The following is an 18,998-nucleotide window of genomic DNA, read 5'->3' as shown; positions in this document are numbered from 1 at the left end:
AAAGTAACGAGTTGAAGGACAAAGCAGAATCTTGGAACAAAAATAATGTATGTATTACGGAAACACAAATAGAGAACACAAAAGTTGGAGAAAAGAAAAGCATGTGAAAGCATAAGTCCATGAGACCCAGCTATCAGGTTTCCAGAATGACACAGATCATGGTGGGAAGAAAATCAAAGAAGGACTACAAGAAAATTTCCTATAAATGAAAAATATGAAACTGAGTATCTCACTCACTCCTCACATCAAAACACATTTCTGTGATTTTTTTTTTCGGCATCACTCAAAGGAAGGTATTTCTTTCTGAAGGAAATACTAGGTCATATCCAAGGATGGGGAATAAAAACCCATTCAACAAGAGACTGGAAGACACAGGAGTAATAGTAAAAATTCACAGGCTTAAACCTTTCATTGTATATGAATGGAATTCTTTGTGCAGCCAAATGTCATTTAAGCATGACGCTGAACGGAGATTTCCGAAGTGCAAATCTTCAAAAGTTTTATCTCCATTGAGCTTTTTCTCAAAAGGCATGGGAGGATATGCTTTACCAAAAAAGAGTAGATGAGGAAAGATAAGGCATGGGATGCAGTCAACACAGGCTATAACACAGGTTTTAATGAATGAATCAATAGAGAACAGTTAACAAAATTGCGAACACGTCAAAACCAGGAGACACAGTGAAAGAAGTGGTAGCTGAGTATGAGGCTACATGGTGTGGATATGGAGAGACATGGCTCCAGTGCTTCTCAGTGGAAGCCGTTTCTCACTATTCTCCTTTTTGAACAGTGCTTCCTTATCCTTATTTTAAAATGCAAATTTGAAAAACACAGGACATTGTTAGAAATGAAAAGAAAGGACAGGATAGAAAAAGAGGGGCCAAAGAAATGGTCAGGTGGAAATTTGGCAAGAAATAGGTTGTGATGTGGCAAATTATCTCAGGTCAACTTGGAATGTACACTGTACCAAACTTAGGAGCAACATGTGTCTTTTATGGAAAGAATTAATGGATTTCCTTGAGGAACTCACGATCAGATCAAAAGACAAGACAAAACAAAAGTGAAAAAAAGATATCAAGTATATTCCTGGGAGGGAGATTCTATCATAGAAATCAAAGGCCTGTAGACATTCACCAAAGAATTAGACCCTTATGAGCTACGCATTCTCCCTGAAGGCAGACTATAGGAAGAGGTTGATGACTGAGTTGGATTTTGAAGGAAAACAAGGATGTGGATGACAGAATGAAGCCAAGGTCCTCCATGACCAAGAACAAACTTGGGCAAAGCCCTGGACATGACATGAGACTGAGCTCTGCTCACCAAACAACACAGATGCTGACGCTCCCACTGGCACCTGTTTGCACTGGGGCTCTGCTCACTGTCCACCTAACGTGAGGCTACCTAGCACTACTGATCTTTCACTACAAAGACAACTGTTTTTAGATATTTCTCTAGCACTAGATTTCTGAATCAAGGCCTTATTGTCAATTGAGGCTGAAAACTTCTTGTTTTGAGTAGACCGCCTGAGCATCAGCTAGTCTCTACCACTTGATGCCAGTAGCATCCCCCTCACCCTGTGGGGACACCCAAGACATCTCCCGACATTGACAAATGTCCACAGGTTTGGGTGGAAGGAGGGAGTCAGTCAGCTTCAGTTGAAAATCCTGTCCTTCCAGTGGAAATGCTTTATATCAGTTCGCCCATGTCCTTCTTGTAGTACCCCCTGAGGACCAGAGGTTCACAACTGTGCTTGCCTATGGTTGGCAAGAAAATCTTGGCACATAGTGGAGGGAAAATTACTAAGTCAATCAAGAAGATAATGGTGTAGATACCTAATGAGCTATATGAACTGTCCCACGTGTGTCAGGAGTAAATGGCTAACCACATGTCTCTTGGAAATGTCAAGTTGTGTAAAGTTCAGGGTTTTGGTGAATGAGCCAAGGAGAATTAACTGCAGGCAACACCTGATCCTGGCGTGGCTTCCAAATCCGGTGTGTAGCCTCAAGTCATGAGAGAGATCCGGGTTACATTGGATCAAAGTTCAGTTGGATCAAGACAATGTTTACTTCTAAGGAACAGGGAGACTGAGGCAGCCCAGTCCATGGAGGGCAGGGGCTCGCACTTCCTCCTGCACTCCACATCCCTCTCCCTATTGTGACATCAAAGTCCTCATCCAGGACAGGGGGTCCAACTTTCACACTGTGCAGATGACATGATACTCTTTATTGAAAACCCAAAAGATTCCACCAAAACAACTGTTAGAACTGATCCATGATTTCAGCAAAGTTTCAGGATACAAATCAATGCACAGAAATCGGTTGCCTTCCTATACACAACAATGAAGCAACAGAAAGAGAAATCAAGGAATCAATCCCGTTTATAATTGCACCAAAAATCATAAAATACCTACCAATAAATCTAACCAAAGTGAAAAATCTATACACTGAAAACTATAGAAACCTTATGAAAGAAAATGAAGAAGACACAAAAAATGGAAAAATATTCCATACTCTTGGAGAGGAAGGACAAATATTGCTAAAATGTCAATACTACCCAAAGCAATCTACATATTCAATGCAATATCTATCAAAGTACCACCAGCACTCTTCACAGAGCTAGAACAAGCAATCGTCAAATTTGTATGGCACTAGAAAAGACCTCGAATAGCCAAAGAGATCTTGAAACTTTATCCAAGGCAGGAGGCATCACAATCCCAGACTTCAAGCTGTATTACCAAGCTGTACTCATCAAGACAGTCTGGTACTGGCAGAAAAACAGACCCTCAGATCAATGGAACAGAATGGAAAACCCAGTAATGGACCCACAAACGTATGGCCAACTAATCTTTGACTCAGCAGGAAAGAATATCCAAAGGAATAAAGACAGTCTCTTCAGCAAGTGGTGCTGGGAAAGCTGGACAGGGACATGCAGAAAAATAAACCTGGACCACTTTCTTACACCAGCAACAAAAATAAACCCAAAATGGATGAAAGACCTATATTTAAGGCTGAAGCCATCAAAATCCTCAAGGGGAAAGCAAGCCAACCTCTTTGACCTTGGCCGCAGCAACTTCTTACTCAACACATCTCCGGAAGCAAGGGAAACAAGCAAATATGAACTATTGGGATGTCATCAAAATAAAAATCTTCTGCACGGCGAAGGAAACAATCAGCAAAACTAAAAGGCAACCAACGGAATGGGAGAAGATATTTGCAAACAACGTAACAGATAAAGGGTTAGTATCCAAAATCTATAAAGAACTTCTCAAACTCAACACCCCAAAAACAAATCATCCAGTGAACAAATGGGCAAAAGACATGAATAGACATTTCTCCAAAGAAGACATCCAGATGGCCAACCGACACGTGAAAAACTGCACAGCAGCATTCATCATCAGGGAAATACAAATCAAAACCACAGTGAGGTACCACCTCACCCATGTCAGAACGGCTAACATTCACAACTCAGGCAACAACAGATATTGGCGAGGATGCGGAGAAAGAAGATATCTTTTGTATTGTTGGTGGGAATGCAAGCTGGTGCCGCCACTTAGGAAGTCAGTATGGAGGTCCCTCAAAAAGTTAAGAACAGAACCACCCTACGACCCAGCAATTGCACTACTAGGTATTTATCCAAGGGATACAGGTATATTGTTTCAAAGGGACACATGCACCCCAATGTTCACAGCAGCACTATTGGCAATAGCCAAAGTATGGAAAGAGCCCAAATGTCCATCGATGGATGAATGGATAAAGAAGATCTATATTGTGTATATCTATACAAAGAAGATATATATATTGTGTGTGTATAATATATATACACCCAATGGAGTTTGCTCGGCAATCAAAGATAATTAAATCTTGCCATTTGCAACTATGTGAATGGATCTAGAGGGTGTTATGCTAAGCAAAACTAGTCGTTCAGAGAAAGACAAATATCACATGCCTTCACTCATATGAGGACTTAATATACAAAACAGACGAATATAAGGGAAGGGAAGCAAAAATAACACAAAAACAGGGAGGGGGACAAAACATAAGAGACTCTTAAATAGGGAGAACAAACAGAGGGTTACTGGAGGGGTTGTGGGAGGGGGCATGGGCTAAATGGGTAAGGGGCATTAAGGAATCTGCTCCTGAAATCATTGTTGCAGTATATGATCACTAAATTGAATGTAAATTTAAAACAAATCAATTAGGGGCGCCTGGGTGGCTCAGTCGGTTAAGCATCCGACTTCAGCCTAGGTCACGATCTCACTGTCCATGAGTTCGAGCCCCGTGTCGGGCTCTCTGCTGACAGCTCAGAGCCTGGAGCCTGTTTTAGATTCTGTGTCTCCCTCTCTCTCTGACCCTCCCCCATTCATGCTCTGTCTCTCCCTGTCTCAAAAATAAATAAAACGTAAAAAAAAAAATTTTAAACAAATCAATTAAAAAATAATGCTTAAAAAAGGAGAGAGGAGAAAGGAGTCTTCATTCAGGAACACAAAGAAAGTGGAGGTAGCACCAGAATGATAGGTGGATGACTGGTTTTAGTGTTGGGTTTGATCCCTGACTTTACTAAAGAGTCAAATGTAAACGTGCTTCTCTCTCGAAATAGACCTAATGATAAAACATGTAATATCATCAGTAGAATCTTTGTATAAATTCAACATCTGCCCTGAAAAGCAGTTACACAACAATTAATTTAGCACCACTCTATCGCTGCCATCACACAATGGCCAGCAATGCACAGGCAGTGCCCTCGGGGAGCCTCACAGAGAGGAGGGACCATGGGATCGGGATTCTGAAGATATCAGGGGAGAGCTGCTCCCAGGGTGCCAAGGGGTGTCGACAAGGGAGATCCCTAGAGATTCAGGGCCCAGGGAAGGGCAGAAGTGGGCGGGCTGTCTTGGATGTGCCATCAGGAGTGAATGAGGAGTTTCAACCCTGTAGGACTGAGGCAAAACAGTGGGGAAGGGAGTCCACAGAGAGCAACGGCCTCCAGCAGGAAACTGGGTGGAGGGCAGAGGGAACAGGTGCACACAGAATTCAACCAGGAGTTCACATAGGGCAGTTGTGTGAGTCAAGATCACCAGAATCCATGGGAGCCCTAAAGTGAACATTCACAAGGGTCAAACCAAGGAGGTCAATAGTGTCAGGAGCTATCTCTCAGTCAGAAACACCAGGCTCCTTCCCTAAGGAGCTCTGTCACCCATAAGCAGTATGCCTTTGGTCAAGATACGTGACCTCCCTTGTCCCATTATCTACATATAGGGAGAAATGACACGCACTCCTCATGGGGAGGGGTCGGGGGAGAGGATGTGACCTCCAGTTGACCCATGAGCTGGACCCTGGAAACTGGGGGCTCCTCACCCACCTGCCCTGTTCTTGGAATGTGGGTTCCACTTAGCCCTATTCCACCCCAGAAGCTGCTCCAACGACAATGCCTTGAGACAGTATGATGTCGCGTTGAGACCATCTGAACTGTGTTCAGTGTGACTGAACCCACTTACTGCCTCTGTATAAAGTTTCTGACTCTGGAACATAGGTGTGGAGATCTACGCATCTTTTTTGTCTTTACTTTCTTTTTTCTAATGTATTTTAACGTTTATTCATTTCTCAGAGACAGAGCACAGGCAGGAGTGGGAGAGAGAGAGAGATGGAGACACAGAACCTGAAGCAGGCTCCAGGCTCCCAGCTGTCAGCACAGAGCCCCACGTGGGGCTCAAACTCATGAACCATGAGATTATGACCTGAGCCACAGAAGAGCTGAGCTGAAGTCGGACGCTTCACCCACTGAGCTAGTCAGGTGCCCCTCGTGTTCAGTTTATTTATTTATTTTGAGATGGTGGGGGGAGTGAGCACCAGTGGGGGAGGGGCAGACAGAGTGGGAGGCACAGAGGAGCCAAAGCGAGCTCTGTGCTGACAGCAGAGAGTCCATGGTGGGGCTCGAATTCACGAACTGTGAGATCATGACCTGAGTTGAAATTAGACACTTAACCAACTGAGCCACCCAGGCGCCCTCCTATGTCAGTTCCTTTGCTCATTAAACCTGCCACCTACCAACCTGCAGCGGCCACCTTTTCTTCTGTCTCTCCCTGCCCTCTGCATACAGGGACTGGTTTCCGATTATACCCGCGAAACGGGAGAGGAGATTGCCACCAATGGAGCGTGACCACACATCTCAGTTTCCTCAGGAGAATCCTGGTTTATGCTGTTGTCCTGGCATTCCATCCATTTTGTGTCCTCTTTCACACTCCAAAGTATCCGCATTTGGCCAACAAATTTCATCATCTTCCGGCGCGTTGTGTTGTCGTCCGATTAAAGGAGGTTTGCACCAGGGCCTTGCATCCAGTGAGTGTTCACCATGGTTTGCTATTCATGTTTTCTTAATGTTTTTTAATCTTTATTTATTTTTGAGAGAGAGACAGCGAGACAGAGTGCAAGTGAGGGAGGAACAGAGACAGAGAGACACAGAAACCAAGGTGGGATCCAAGTTCTGGGCTGTGAGCAAAGAGCCCGATGCGGAGCTTAAACTCACGAAACTCAAAATCATGACCTGAGCCGAAGTCAGACGGTTAACCCACTGAGCCACCCAGGCACCTGCCCCCCCCCTTTTTTAATTGTTGTTTTACTCTTATGTTTTCATGATTTTTAAAAATGGGTAATTGAACATTGCTTTGGGCCTTGAGAAGATTAATAAACCAACAGGATGTAGAATATGTTTGACAGAGACTCTACGTGTTATGTCTCAATAAAACTCTTCCAGGAAGTCAGAACAGTATCAAGTAAGCATGGATCAAAATACCGTGCTCTAGGCTCAAACGTAGGATTTTGCCTGCGCTCTGAACATGATCTTCTCCGGATCTTTCAGAGAATGTGAAGTTGAAGGAAGTTTCCAGGGGTCTCCAATGGCCCTAGACATCCAAGGGTTAGCATAAGGCCTTTCACCATTTTATGAAATTAATCACTGGCAGCTGACAGGTACGTGGCACCAGCTCTGTGCCCAAACCCATTCTGAGGACATATGACAACCCCAGGATGTTCCCATTGTACAAAGAGACACAGCTGGGAAATCTCAACCAGGACTGGCCCAAGGCAAGAGATGTACCTGGAAAGGCCCAGGTACTGTGAACAACCCACCTTGCACTGCCATCCAGATGTCTCCAAGGCCAGCACCTTTCTGAAAGTTTCTGGCCCATGGAAGTACCTTCCCATCCAAGTTTTAGACTTTGGCATGATCTTACTGAAGAAGAGCTTCACTGTCAAAAAACATGCCTGAGGTTAATGTCCCAGCAGCCCTGGAGGGGAGGGGCAGAACCAGTGTTACAGAATGAATGGGCAAAAACATATGGGCTATCATGTCCCTAAATACTGTCAAGTGGATCAGTACCAGACACCTACAATTTAAAAATGCCTAAAGACCATCTAAATGCCAAAATAACTCCTTCCTAGGCTTTGGTGCCAATGCAGGAATCACTGGGGAAAAAAGGGCTCTCACAGACTGTTGTCACCTTTTAAGGATGGCAAAGCCTCAGATGATCAGTTTGGTGTGAGTACATCTCAGGTCTTGCATGAGCCCGAGGACGGGCCAAATATAATTCTGTCATGCTACATACTTTCTCTTTCTCTCCCACAACACAAGGTATTCACAGTGAAATAAGTACCTGTGCAAATTCACCCACATACCATGGTTTGTCATAATAGGTGATCAGTAAGTGTCACCCAAACACAGAAGCTGAGGACTAATTTCTGAACTTCATTTGGGGACTTGAGTGAAAGCTTCTTTGCGGAAGAGAAAAAAAATCAGGCTGCCTACACAGCATTGTGGTTTCTTCTATTTCTCCTTGTAACCACTGGCTCACAAATGAGTCCTTTGTGGGCTGAGTTATTGTTATTGGATTCACCTAAGAATGACCATCATCTGCTGTGGAGGAAACATGAAGGTAAAACAAAAAAATACACCTCTTTCTTGTGGGCACCAAGTACGTGAGGTGGGATTGTAGCCTAGCTGAGCGAGGTAAGAAACCTCTCAAGAGACCAGCATCCCAGCAGGTAACAGGGCAAGTCCCTAACAACCGGGGCACCAGGGAGAGTCCCCATTTTGCCCTAGCCAAAACGTCTCCCATTTCATCAGTAAAGTCCTTCATCTGGACGTTGGCCTTTGGAATGGAGAGTAGCAGCAATGGTCAATGGGCGAGAAAGTACGCACAGAAGAACATAACCTTCTTCCCTTTTGCTAGCCTGTCCCTAAAGGATATTGTTCTTGGCAACTTATGTTCCGGCTGAATCATGGGAAGAAACGAGTCCCAGATCATTCTAAACAGCAAATACGGCATTCACAAAAAATCAACTCATCTGTCTGGCTCACTCATCAGTTTACTTGAGCCAACCTAGTTTCTCTTGTTCCTTTCACCTTCATATCATCTCCACTTAAACTGATGTGGCTTTTCTAAACTATGAGGCTGTCCTATCTTTCTTGACACCAAGAGGCACACCATCCTTGCTGTCATTCTCTTGCCCAGTACCAACTGCTCTAGAGAGAAGCCCTGTACCTGCTGTGCTCTCTGCCTAGAACACCTGTCTCAAGATCTTCCCCTTGATAATCATTGTCCACTCATCTAGGCTTTAAAGTCCTTCCTCCTATAGCTGGCCTGGCCCTGTGTACAGGATGCTGCCCCTCATGGCTGTTTTGTTGTTGCCTACAGCAATCACTTTCTGAAGTCACTCATTCAGTTAATGGGCTTTTTATTTATGGTTTTTTGAAAATTTTGTGAGCCTCACACGGGGCTCAAACCCATGAACTGTGAGATCGTGACCTCAGCCTAAGTCGGGCGCTTGACCGACTGAGCCACCCAGGCGCCCCAGTTAGGGGCTTTTTGTTGCCTCCCTTGTAAGAGGTAAGCTCCACAGGAGCAAGGTCCTGGTCTAACAGCTGAATCTGGGGCATGCAGCACAGGATCCACTCATGGGGGAAGCGCATGGTTACCTTTGAACAATGGATGCTTGGATGGATGCATGGATGGATGGATGGATGGTACCTCCCATGTATTCATGATTACCTTGTTGTAAGCCCCGCAGTAAGTTCTTTACAGAGTGTCTGTCATCCTTGCAAAACCAGGTGTGGCCTGATTTATGCACATTTTATTTTATTTTATTTTATTTTATTTTTATATACGCATTTTAGAAATGAGGCAAAAGAAGCTTGAAATAACCAGCAATTTAACTTGCCCTAAGACACTTCATGATTAGGTCCTGGTTCCAAGATTTAAATCCACATCTTGGGGCGCCTGGGTGGCTCAGTCGGTTGAGCGTCCAACTTCAGCCCAGGTCATGATGTCAGAGTTTGTGTGTTTGAGCCCCGTGTCATGTTGGGCTGGCTGCTGTCAGCTCAGAGCCTGCTCAGTTCCTCTGCCCCCTCTCCCCCTGCCCCTCCTCCCACTCATGCGAGCTCCCTCCCTCTCTCTCTCTCCCTTTCTCAAAAATAAACACTGAAAAAATACAATAAATCCACATCTGCTTGAGCCCAGTCCTTACCACCATTCCTCCATTCAGCACTGCCTCTGCTGAGCGATCAGTTGCTCTGCTTCTTTATTCATCCTTTGAACCAATGGGGGGGGGGGGGGGGGGCGGGGAATCCCAAACAACTAAAAGACTAAAAGAAAGATTATTCATAGATTCAGAATAGAATGAATGTATGTAATTTAGTTAATGAATTGAGATAGTCTTTGTACAAACAGCCTTTAGAGAAAGTTAAACATTGTTAGGATTTGCTAAACTTCCAGCCCCTTGTCAAGAGTGTCTATGGACAAAGGAAGTCTGCCCTCCCGAGGAGCTGTCTGGTATTGCACTGAGCCCAGCTGCGTGGTGAGCCCACAGGAACACAGGATACGAAGCTTTCCATCTGTTGAAGAAGGAGGACAGGTGGAAGGAGACTAATAAAGACTGCAACAATAATAAAACAACAAGGATGACAATACAGGTGCACTCTGTCGTCGTTTCATTTGCTAGCAAGCACTTTTGCATTGATTTCATCTAAAGCCGTGTTATCATTATTGCAGTTCCAAAATAGTTTTGGGCCCAACAAGCTGTCTCCTTGGTTTCTACAAACAGGGCACAGGCTGGCTGGGCTGATTCTTGCTGTCATTTCCTGGCCCAGTGCCACGTTTACTGTGTGACTCAGTCCCTCATTTAGGGGAGGGCTTAAGGTGATGGCCGGGAGAATAAAAGGAGGAGTTCTAGGTGCTCAGCTCCCAAGTGAGTTCTTTCTTCCCTGCCACGTCGGACTGACCGGCTAACGCCAGCTGCCCTCAACCATGAAGCTGCTGAGAGTCCTTGTGCTGGTTGCACTCCCCCTTTACTGCTTTGCTGGTGAGTTCTGTACAGCAAGGACAGGTTTGGGGCTGTTGGTCGTGTCAGGGCCCTCTGGAAGACCTCCAGTTCCCCAAATTCAGGCCAACAGGCTCCACCTCATTTCTTCAGTGTCTTTGTTTTTCATGGTTATGTAGTGTTTGGCTTCTCTAGGCTGTGGAGGTAGTGCAGGGGTGGGGAGGGGGCACAGATGTTTTCAGGCTTAAGGGAACCCTAGGTCCTGAGTTTACTCTCCAAGAGCTGAGAACTCAAGACCATTCACCATCATCTTTCTGAAAGTATGAGTCTACTGGGATGCAGACTGGATGACCAACATCCTAGGTGCTCCCAAAAAGGGGCTTCAGGGCTATCGAACTGAGACCGCTTTTATGTGTTTTCTTTCAGGTTCTGGATGCCTACTTCTAGAGGAAGTGGTTAACAAAACAATCAGTCCTGAAGTGAGCATTAGTGAATACCAAAATTTTCTTCAGGATTTTGCTCAGACTCCTGAGGAAAAAGAGGCCTTGGCTGAGCTGAAGCAATGTTATCTCAACCAGTCAAACGAAACTCTGCACAACTTTGCACAGATGATGGTAATTACGGTTTCTTCTGACGTGCTTTCAAACCACGGGGCAGGGACTAGTAGGCTCTACGTTTGTCACTAATGATGCCAAAGCAAGTGTTCAACATGCTTTATTTTATTTCAGTGAATGTAATTGTGGCTGCATGTGAGTACTTTGACATCAAGAAAGCCAGCCAAGGTCCCAGCGGTGATTTGCCTCTGCGCTTCTTGGAATCTTTAGTGAATGATAAATGAAAAAGGCAAATGAGGGACAATATTCACATGAAGGCTGAACTACCCTTCAGTATCCTAGTACACACTCATACATCCACACACAAACTTTCTTTTTTTTCTTTTCTTAAGTTTATTTATTTCCTTTAAGGGGCAGGGGGAGAGAGCATGCATAGAGGAGGAGCAGACAGAGGGAGAGAGAGAGAATCTTAAGCAGGCTCTGTCCTATCAGTACAGAGACCGATGTGCCTCAATCTCAGGAACTGGGAGATCATGACGTGCCAACTGAGCCACCCAGGAGCCACAATATTTTCCTTTTTTTTAATTCTTTATTTATTTTTGAGAGAGAGACAGAGAGACAGAGTGCGAGTGGGGGGGAGGATCGGAGAGAGAGAGAGACACAGAATCGGAAGCAGGCTCCAGGCTCTGAGCTGTCAGCACGGAGCCCAACCTGGGGCTCAAACTCATGAACCACGAGATCATGACCTGAGTCAAAGTCGGATGCTTAACCGACAGAGCCACGCAGGCACCCCTCATTTTTTTTCTTTATTTTGAAATTTTTTTCTTGCTTTTTATTAAGTACACTCTCCACCCAACATGGGCTCGAACTCACAACACTGAGATCAAGAGCCACAGGCTCTCCCTACTGAGCAAGCCAGGCATCTCCACACTCATTTTCTATCAAGGTAAAACACATCTGATTCTCAAGAAGTCCCTTACTTGTAGAAGTGACCGGCAACAATGATCCCCTTCTTCGTAGGAACAAATAATAAAATGTTCATGAGAATGTTTTAATAGAGTCCAGAAGAACCCAGTATGAAGAAGATTCTGTACCTCTTACTAAAAGAATTTAAAATGTGCTTTCAAGCAATCAAAATTTGTCAGTATAAATGATGGGATTCCTTGACTATTAATTAAAGACCCCATAGATGACAAGGACAGATCCTGGGTATGAATCTGCCTTGGGGGATGGAATTGTTGAAAACAACAAGCAGTGTTTCGTTCTCCATAATGTATTCCCTATCTTGATACTCCTATGGAAACATTCCAGGGTAAAAAATCTAGAAATACTGCCAAAGCTAAAGATGAAAGTGTTTATCACTCAGAAGAGCCAACATGGATGAACCTTGAGGACCTTATGACAAAGGAAATAAGCCAGCAAAAAAAAAAAAAGACAAATATGTTGCATGAGTTCATTTATATCAGTTTTCTGAGAGTAGCCAGAATCCTAGAAACAGAGGGTAGAATGGTGGCTTCTAGGGGTTGGCTGGTATGGAAAATGGGGGTTGTTCAGTGGGTATAGAGTTCAACAATAGCAAGACGAAAATGTTCTGGAGATTGGTTGCACCACAACATACATAGACTTAATGCTGCAGAACTGTATACTTACAATGATGAAAATGGTCAATTTTATCTTATGTGTATTTAGCATAACTAACCACGTTAAAAAGTGAAATTCCCTTCAATCAAGGATCATGGGATGGGGTTTTTTGTTGTTGTTTGTTTTGAAGTTTATTCACTTTGGAGAGAGAGAGACAGGGACAGAGTGTGAGCAGAGGAGGGAGGGCAGAGAGAGAGGGAGACACAGAATCTGAAGCAGGCTCCAAGCTCCGAGACAGCAGCTCAGAGCCCATGGGGCTCGAAACCACAAACCAAACCGTGAGATCATGACCTGAGCCTAAGTCGGACGCTTAACTGACTGAGCCACCCAGGTGCCCCTGGAATGTTTTCTTTGAAAATGTCGATTAGACCGATCGCTTGGAGTGCACATCTCCACTGTTTTGTAGGTGTTAAAGGTAAAGGTCTCGGTGTCAGACCGTTTTCGGTATTTCTAACACGTAAGGCCACGCCAGAACTCAAAAACTACCCATTTGGGCTGAGACTTAACGATTCTTTATTGAAATAAATACACCCTGATAAATATAGGGATCCCTGATGGGGAAGAGATCTGGAAACACCAGTACCTGTTTGGCATCAGTAAAGTCTCCTGATCATTACCATGAGAGATGAGATCATTCTGATCTTGACTCCAGCACAATCGTTCTTGGATACCAGATGTGTGTGGACAAATCCTAGAAGCCAAGAAGAAATGCGCGTTTTTCAACTCTTGACTTTGGAACAGAGAGCTGAACATCGGAGTGATGTCTCTGTGTTTGTTTTCCAGCAAATAATGTATTCCAGTGTGTGGTGTGCCATTTTTTAACTTTCCCCGAGACCGGAGACCCCGAGGACTACAGAGAATGGTCAGCAACTGACAGCCGGTGAATATAAACCACGACTTTTCTTCCTTCTTTCTCTTTTCATCTACAAACTGCAAGACAACTGTTGAAACCTCAAATACATTTTCATTTCAATAAAGCATCTGCAAATGGAAAATTCTTTTTATGTGATGTGATCAAAATGGAGGCTGTGGAGAGCCTCCCGTGCCTGAACTTACGCCCACACACACGCTCATAGGGAACTGTTCTTTGGAGAACACATGGGTGACGGACTGAGGAATCTGAAAAACGCTCTGTTCCTTCCCACGTGTAGCACAACAGGGGTCCTCACTCTGGAAATGTGCTTTTCCATCCTCGTGGCCCCCATTTTCCCTGGGACTATCTCTGAAGTCCTCAAGACCTAGGCTCTGCTGATTGGGCTGCATGCAGTACCCCTGATCCACTGGTGCCGCGAGGCCCCGCTCTCAGCCCTCTGCACCTGACCCGAGTGAGTGGGGTCAGGAGTAAAGCCAGGGAGAGATGTGACTTATCCAAAGCAGGGGTGAATCCTGGCTCGATTTTGTTTATTTAATTTTTTTAATTTTAATTTTTGAGAGACAGTGAGAGAGAGAGAGGGGGCATGAGCAGGGGAGGGGCAGAGAGAGAGGGAGACAAAGAATCTGAAGCAGGCCACAGGCTCCCAGCTGTCAGCACAGAGCCTGACAGGGGGCTCCAACCCATGAACCGTGAGATCATGACCTCAGCTGAAGTCAGATGCCTGACTGACTGAGGCACCCAGGCGCCCCATAGAATTTATTTTTCTTGTAATGTTTATTTATTTGAAGAGAGAGAGAGAGCACGAGCAGGAGAAGGGCAGAGAAAGGGAGAGAGAGAGAAGTCCAAGCAGGTTTGGAGCTGTCAACACAGAGCCTGATATCGGGCTCAATCCCACCAACGCTGAGATCATGACCTGAGCTGAATCAAGAGTCAGACACTTAACTGACTGAGTCACCCAGCCCCCCCCCCCAAATGTTAGAATTTCTTTAAAACAATTAACCAAAAGTGACTGTCATCATAATGAATATAGACCCATGAACCAGAGTGGAGCATACTCCTCTTTATACCAGTGCAGTTGTAAGGTATGGTATTTAATATGGTTTTTATGGAAACTGGCCAAAAGGACCTAAGACCTACAAAAGTCATAATGGATCCCTGTCATCTACCTTCTCCCACACACCTCAAGGTCAGTGACTCCATTAGGCCCAGGCTAATGGACCCTTGTCCATTTCCACATCTTAAAAGATCCCCCCTATTACACACACACACACACACACACACACACACACACACACACACACACATTTATTAAGAACTCATGGGCCATACTCAGTTCTCAGTGCTTTGGGTGTGTCCTCAACGGGGAAGAAAGCCCACCCCTCTCTCTGCCTCTCAATAATGGGAAACTCAGTCCACCCTCTCTTTCTCTTTTGGACCATAAGAGGAGAGGAAAAGGAAGACATTTGGCCATAGGAACTGGAGATGGACACATAGATATGCAGAAATTTGCTTCTGTCCAGAAGGACCCTGGCCCATTTCATGAATGAGTCTACCCAGGGAACAGAGCCAATTTCATGCAAGAATTGATAATGAAGGTGATTGAAGGACTGGGGCAGCAGAACGGGAAGAGGAAGGATGCCCGATGATTAATCGTTGGAAAAGATGGCACTAAATCTAGAACTAGAACAGGAAAAAGAAAAAAGGAGATTGTATAGAAAAGTAAATCCAGTAGTACATCAACGAATGTGCTTAAGGGTAGAGGTATATGAATGTTCTCCTCCTGCATTACACCATTACACCATTTGTGTAACTCTGAAGTTATTGCCAAGGACAAAGTTAAAAACTGCATTCCTGAGGCAAAAACGTATTGTGATGAGCACAGACTCTTCATTCTTTCCCTGATGATGAACGATGTTGAGCATCTTTTCATGTATCTGTTGGCCATCTGGATATCTTCTGCTCATTGACAAATGGGATTATTTGTGGGTGCCTAGGTGGTTCAGTCATTAGGCATCTGACTTTGGCTCAGGTCATCATCTCACGTTCCATGGGTTCGAGTTCTGTTTGGGTGTGCCCTGCTTCTCTCTCCACCCACCCACCCCCCCCCCACCCCATCCTGGGATTCTCTCTCTTTTTACCCTCGCTTACTTGCATTTTCTCTCTCTCTCAAATAAATAAATAAATAAGATTATTTGTTTTTTGTGGTGCCGAAGAGAATATTCTCAACAATGTACTTTCCTCCTTTTTTTGGTCTTTAATAGAGCTTTTTCTGAGAGGAGTTTGAGATTCACAGCAAAGTTGAGCCGAATGCACACAGAGTTCCCATAGATCTCCTACTCATGCATATGCACAGCCTCTCCCACTGTCAACATCCCCACCAGATGGTACGTTCGTTACAACTGATGGGCCTCTATGGACACATCCTTATCACCCAAAGTCCATGGTGTACATTGGGGTTCATTCTTGGTGTTGTACACTCTATGCATTTTGTGAAATGTATGTGATGTGCACCACCCCATTACAGTACAGAAGAATTTCACTAACCTTAAAACCATCAGGTCTGCCTGTTCATTCCTTCCTCTCCCCAACCCCTGAGAACCACTGCTCTTCTCAATGTCCCCATAGTCTTGACACTTCCAGAATGTCTGCCACTGAATGCAGGTATCCAGTAAAGCCCCATGTCCCTTAGAGACACTGGAGCCACTCAATGGGAGAAGTCTGGGTTCCTGAATGACTGGATGTGGTCATGGTGCATCATGGACAAGCCACTGAGAGCACCCTGCTCTAGGTCAATGTAACAATTATTTAGAATGTCCAGCAAGGTGGAGCAAGTTGTCTATGATATTGTCTAGAAACACTACCTCATGGTGATCACTAAAAGCAGTTGACTTTTATTCCATTTCATGGTCATATTTTTTAAGTTTATTTATTTATTTTTAGAGAGAGCATGCTTATGCAAGTGGGAGAGGAGCAGACAAAGAAGGAGAGAGAGAGAATCCCACACAGGCTCCGCACTGTCAGTGCAGAGCCCCATGCAGGGCTTGAACTCACGAAACCATGAAATCATGACTTGAGCCAAGATCAAGAGTCAGACGCTTAACCAACTGAGCCACATAGGCACCCCAGAGTCAGTTTTAAATTTGCAGGGGCATCTGGGTAGCTCAGTCGGTTAAGTGTTCGACTGTTGATCTCAGCTCAGGTCATGATCTCACGATTTCGTGAGTTGTAGCCCCACATCGGGCTCTGTGCTTACAGCCTGGAGCCTGCCTGAGATTTCTCTCTCCTCTCTCTGCCCCTTCCCTACTTATACTGTGTCTCTCTCTCCCTCAAAATAAATAAATAAACATTAAATTTTTTTTTAATTCTCCACAGACAGTGCACCCATTCTTTGGTTCACTGTGGGAGCACACAGCATCTTCCCCGTCCTGGCCAAGTGCATTGTACTGAGCTGCACTAATAATAAACCACCATTTTAACCCACTGAGATCGTAAAAAGCAAGTAAAAAAATTGAAGATATAGATGTATTTTGGAGGTAAAGGAAAAAGATCAGACTCTAAAATGACCTCTGCAACCAAATGGAATAGATTGCCACTTTGCACTATCTCTGAACAGTGTATTTTCCAAAAATACACAACCCGAAAAACTGACTTTTTGTTTTAAGTTTATTTATTTATCGTGAGAGAGAGAGAGAGAAAAGAGAGTCCAAGTGAGCAGGGGAGGGGCAGAGGGAGAGGCAAAGAAAGAATCCCAAGCAGGCTCCGCGCTGTCAGTGCGGAGCCCGTCATGGGGCTCAAACTCACAAATGGTGAGATAATGACCTGAGTCAAAACCAAGAGTCAGATGTTTAACCAACTGAGCCACCCAAGTGCCCCTAAAGAATTACTTTTAATTGCATTTTTAACACATACGAATATGCAGTGTGCAGCAATTCCTAAATCCTGTTTTACTCTCTTTTCAGTTTCTCTCACCTCTTTGGTCTTTACTCAGATGTCTCTCTCTCAGTGAGAAAATCTTTGGATTTTTCCGCGTCTCCATGTCGGGCTCAATAGAAGACAGCTGGTTTTTACTTATTTGCTTCAGTCTTAAACGTTGCAACATCACATGTCCAGAAGCCAGATTCCATGGGGATGAGGAATGAATGGAAGGTTAAAAAGCGAACGCTCATTGTCCAGGGTCTTGTGATAGTTGCTCCACATGTTGGTCAACAGAACCTAAGTGTGTTATTTTCTGGAATGTGTTCTCTAAAATAACTGAAGACCGTACCTGTTTATGGAAAAACTAAGAGAACTGTCTGACCAGACTCTAGAAAGTGCTTCCACCAGGAATGCTCGTTTTTCAGACACTTCACACTCTCTCCCTCACCTCCTTCAGATATGGGCTGAAACATTACGTCCTCAGTGAGGCCTTTTCCTTTCAGTCTGCTTTGTGATGGTCAAAGCCTATATCGATAGTGCCGCTATCGACTAGGAGTGCCTGGGGCACTCACTGGGCCCAGGGCCACTTGCTTGATGGTTCACAGACACATTCTAACTGGAGCTTATGTGGTAACTAGTCCAACCCTGCAGTTCTTGTTGTGATTGTAAGGAGCGCCTCCATAAAACCACCAGGGAACCTTAAAAAATGAGGTATATTGCCTCACAGTTGTGGAAGCTAGAAGTCCAAGATGGAGATGTTGGTTGGGCCAGGCTCTCCCTGAAAACTCTAGGCCGGGACCCTCCCTTGCCTCTCCCTAGCTGCTGGACACTGCTGACAATCCTTGGGTTTTCTGGCTTGTAGACGCATCACTCTAATCTCTGCCTCTACCTTCCCATGGTCTTCTCCCTCTCTGTGTCCCAGTTTCCATCTTATCATCACATTGTTAGGCCACCTGGTGAGGCCCAAGTCCCCAGGTACACAGAGACACTCTTGTCAGGTAGGACTTGCCAGGGGTTTAAAGAGCTTCTCCCAGGAGCAAAGGGCAAAGGCCACATCTTTCTTCGGGTAAGGTTAGTCCTTTACTACACAAACTTCACTCTGTAAACAGACTCTCCGCGTGGTGGAAAAGATGACCACCAGTAGCCCCAAATCGACAGTCTCTCTATTTAGCAGCTGCAGTGGACAAAACTTCTTTCTTCTAATATCCAAACTTCAGTTCTAGAGAAGTTACATAGTTGGGCCCTGCTTGGATCACACGGTCACCTTTTGAGCCAATTACTGTTGCCAAACAATCATGGAGTATCATGATTGCCCAGATTGGGTTTATGGGTCCATGCCAATGGCTGTGGATTCAAGGTCTATAACCAGGAAAAAAAAAGGGAATGAATATGGTCAGGACTTGGTCAATAAATACCAGCTTCCCCGGTCTTTGTCCCCACTTCCAACTTAAGACCAACCAGAGAAGGCCAAACATGTTCCCCTAAGCAATCAAATAGGATGCCCACTTCCGGCCAGCCCGCCTCCAGCTTCCCCCCACCAATAACTTCCAGTCAGAGCACACCTGACATTTTCTCCCTGCCTGTCATTGAGTCCCTACCAAACACAAGCAATGGTAGCTGATTCCTCGGCTATAGCAAGCTCTGAATTAAAACGGACCCTGGAGCAGAGGCTGGCCTTCTTCAGCTCTGGGAATCAGAGCATCACACCAA

General features: G+C 44.8%; 1 protein-coding gene across 1 annotated transcript; it reads left to right on the top strand.

Annotated features, from left to right (window-relative positions):
• The first annotated feature begins 10,291 nt into the window (after positions 1-10,291).
• Positions 10,292-13,321, top strand: LOC106987602 (mammaglobin-B-like). The gene is made up of 3 exons (XM_027045868.2): positions 10,292-10,346; positions 10,731-10,918; positions 13,283-13,321. Exons 1-3 carry the CDS (start codon positions 10,292-10,294, stop codon positions 13,319-13,321), a joined length of 282 nt encoding a protein of 93 aa, XP_026901669.2.
• The last annotated feature ends 5,677 nt before the right edge of the window (positions 13,322-18,998 follow it).

The sequence above is a fragment of the Acinonyx jubatus genome, chromosome D1 (assembly GCF_027475565.1).
Source record: "Acinonyx jubatus isolate Ajub_Pintada_27869175 chromosome D1, VMU_Ajub_asm_v1.0, whole genome shotgun sequence".
In the NCBI taxonomy this organism is placed as follows: Eukaryota; Metazoa; Chordata; class Mammalia; order Carnivora; family Felidae; genus Acinonyx; species Acinonyx jubatus.
Note: the sequence above shows the minus strand (reverse complement) of the source record. Positions and strands in the feature narration are given on the sequence as shown.

Excerpts from the sequence above, each read along its gene's own strand:
- LOC106987602 (XM_027045868.2), top strand. The coding sequence starts at position 10,292 with ATGAAGCTGCTGAGAGTCCTTGTGCTGGTTGCACTCCCCCTTTACTGC. Across the intron at positions 10,347-10,730 it reads CCCCCTTTACTGCTTTGCTG|GTTCTGGATGCCTACTTCTA; the intron begins GTGAGTTCTGTA and ends GTTTTCTTTCAG. Across the intron at positions 10,919-13,282 it reads ACAACTTTGCACAGATGATG|CAAATAATGTATTCCAGTGT; the intron begins GTAATTACGGTT and ends TTTGTTTTCCAG.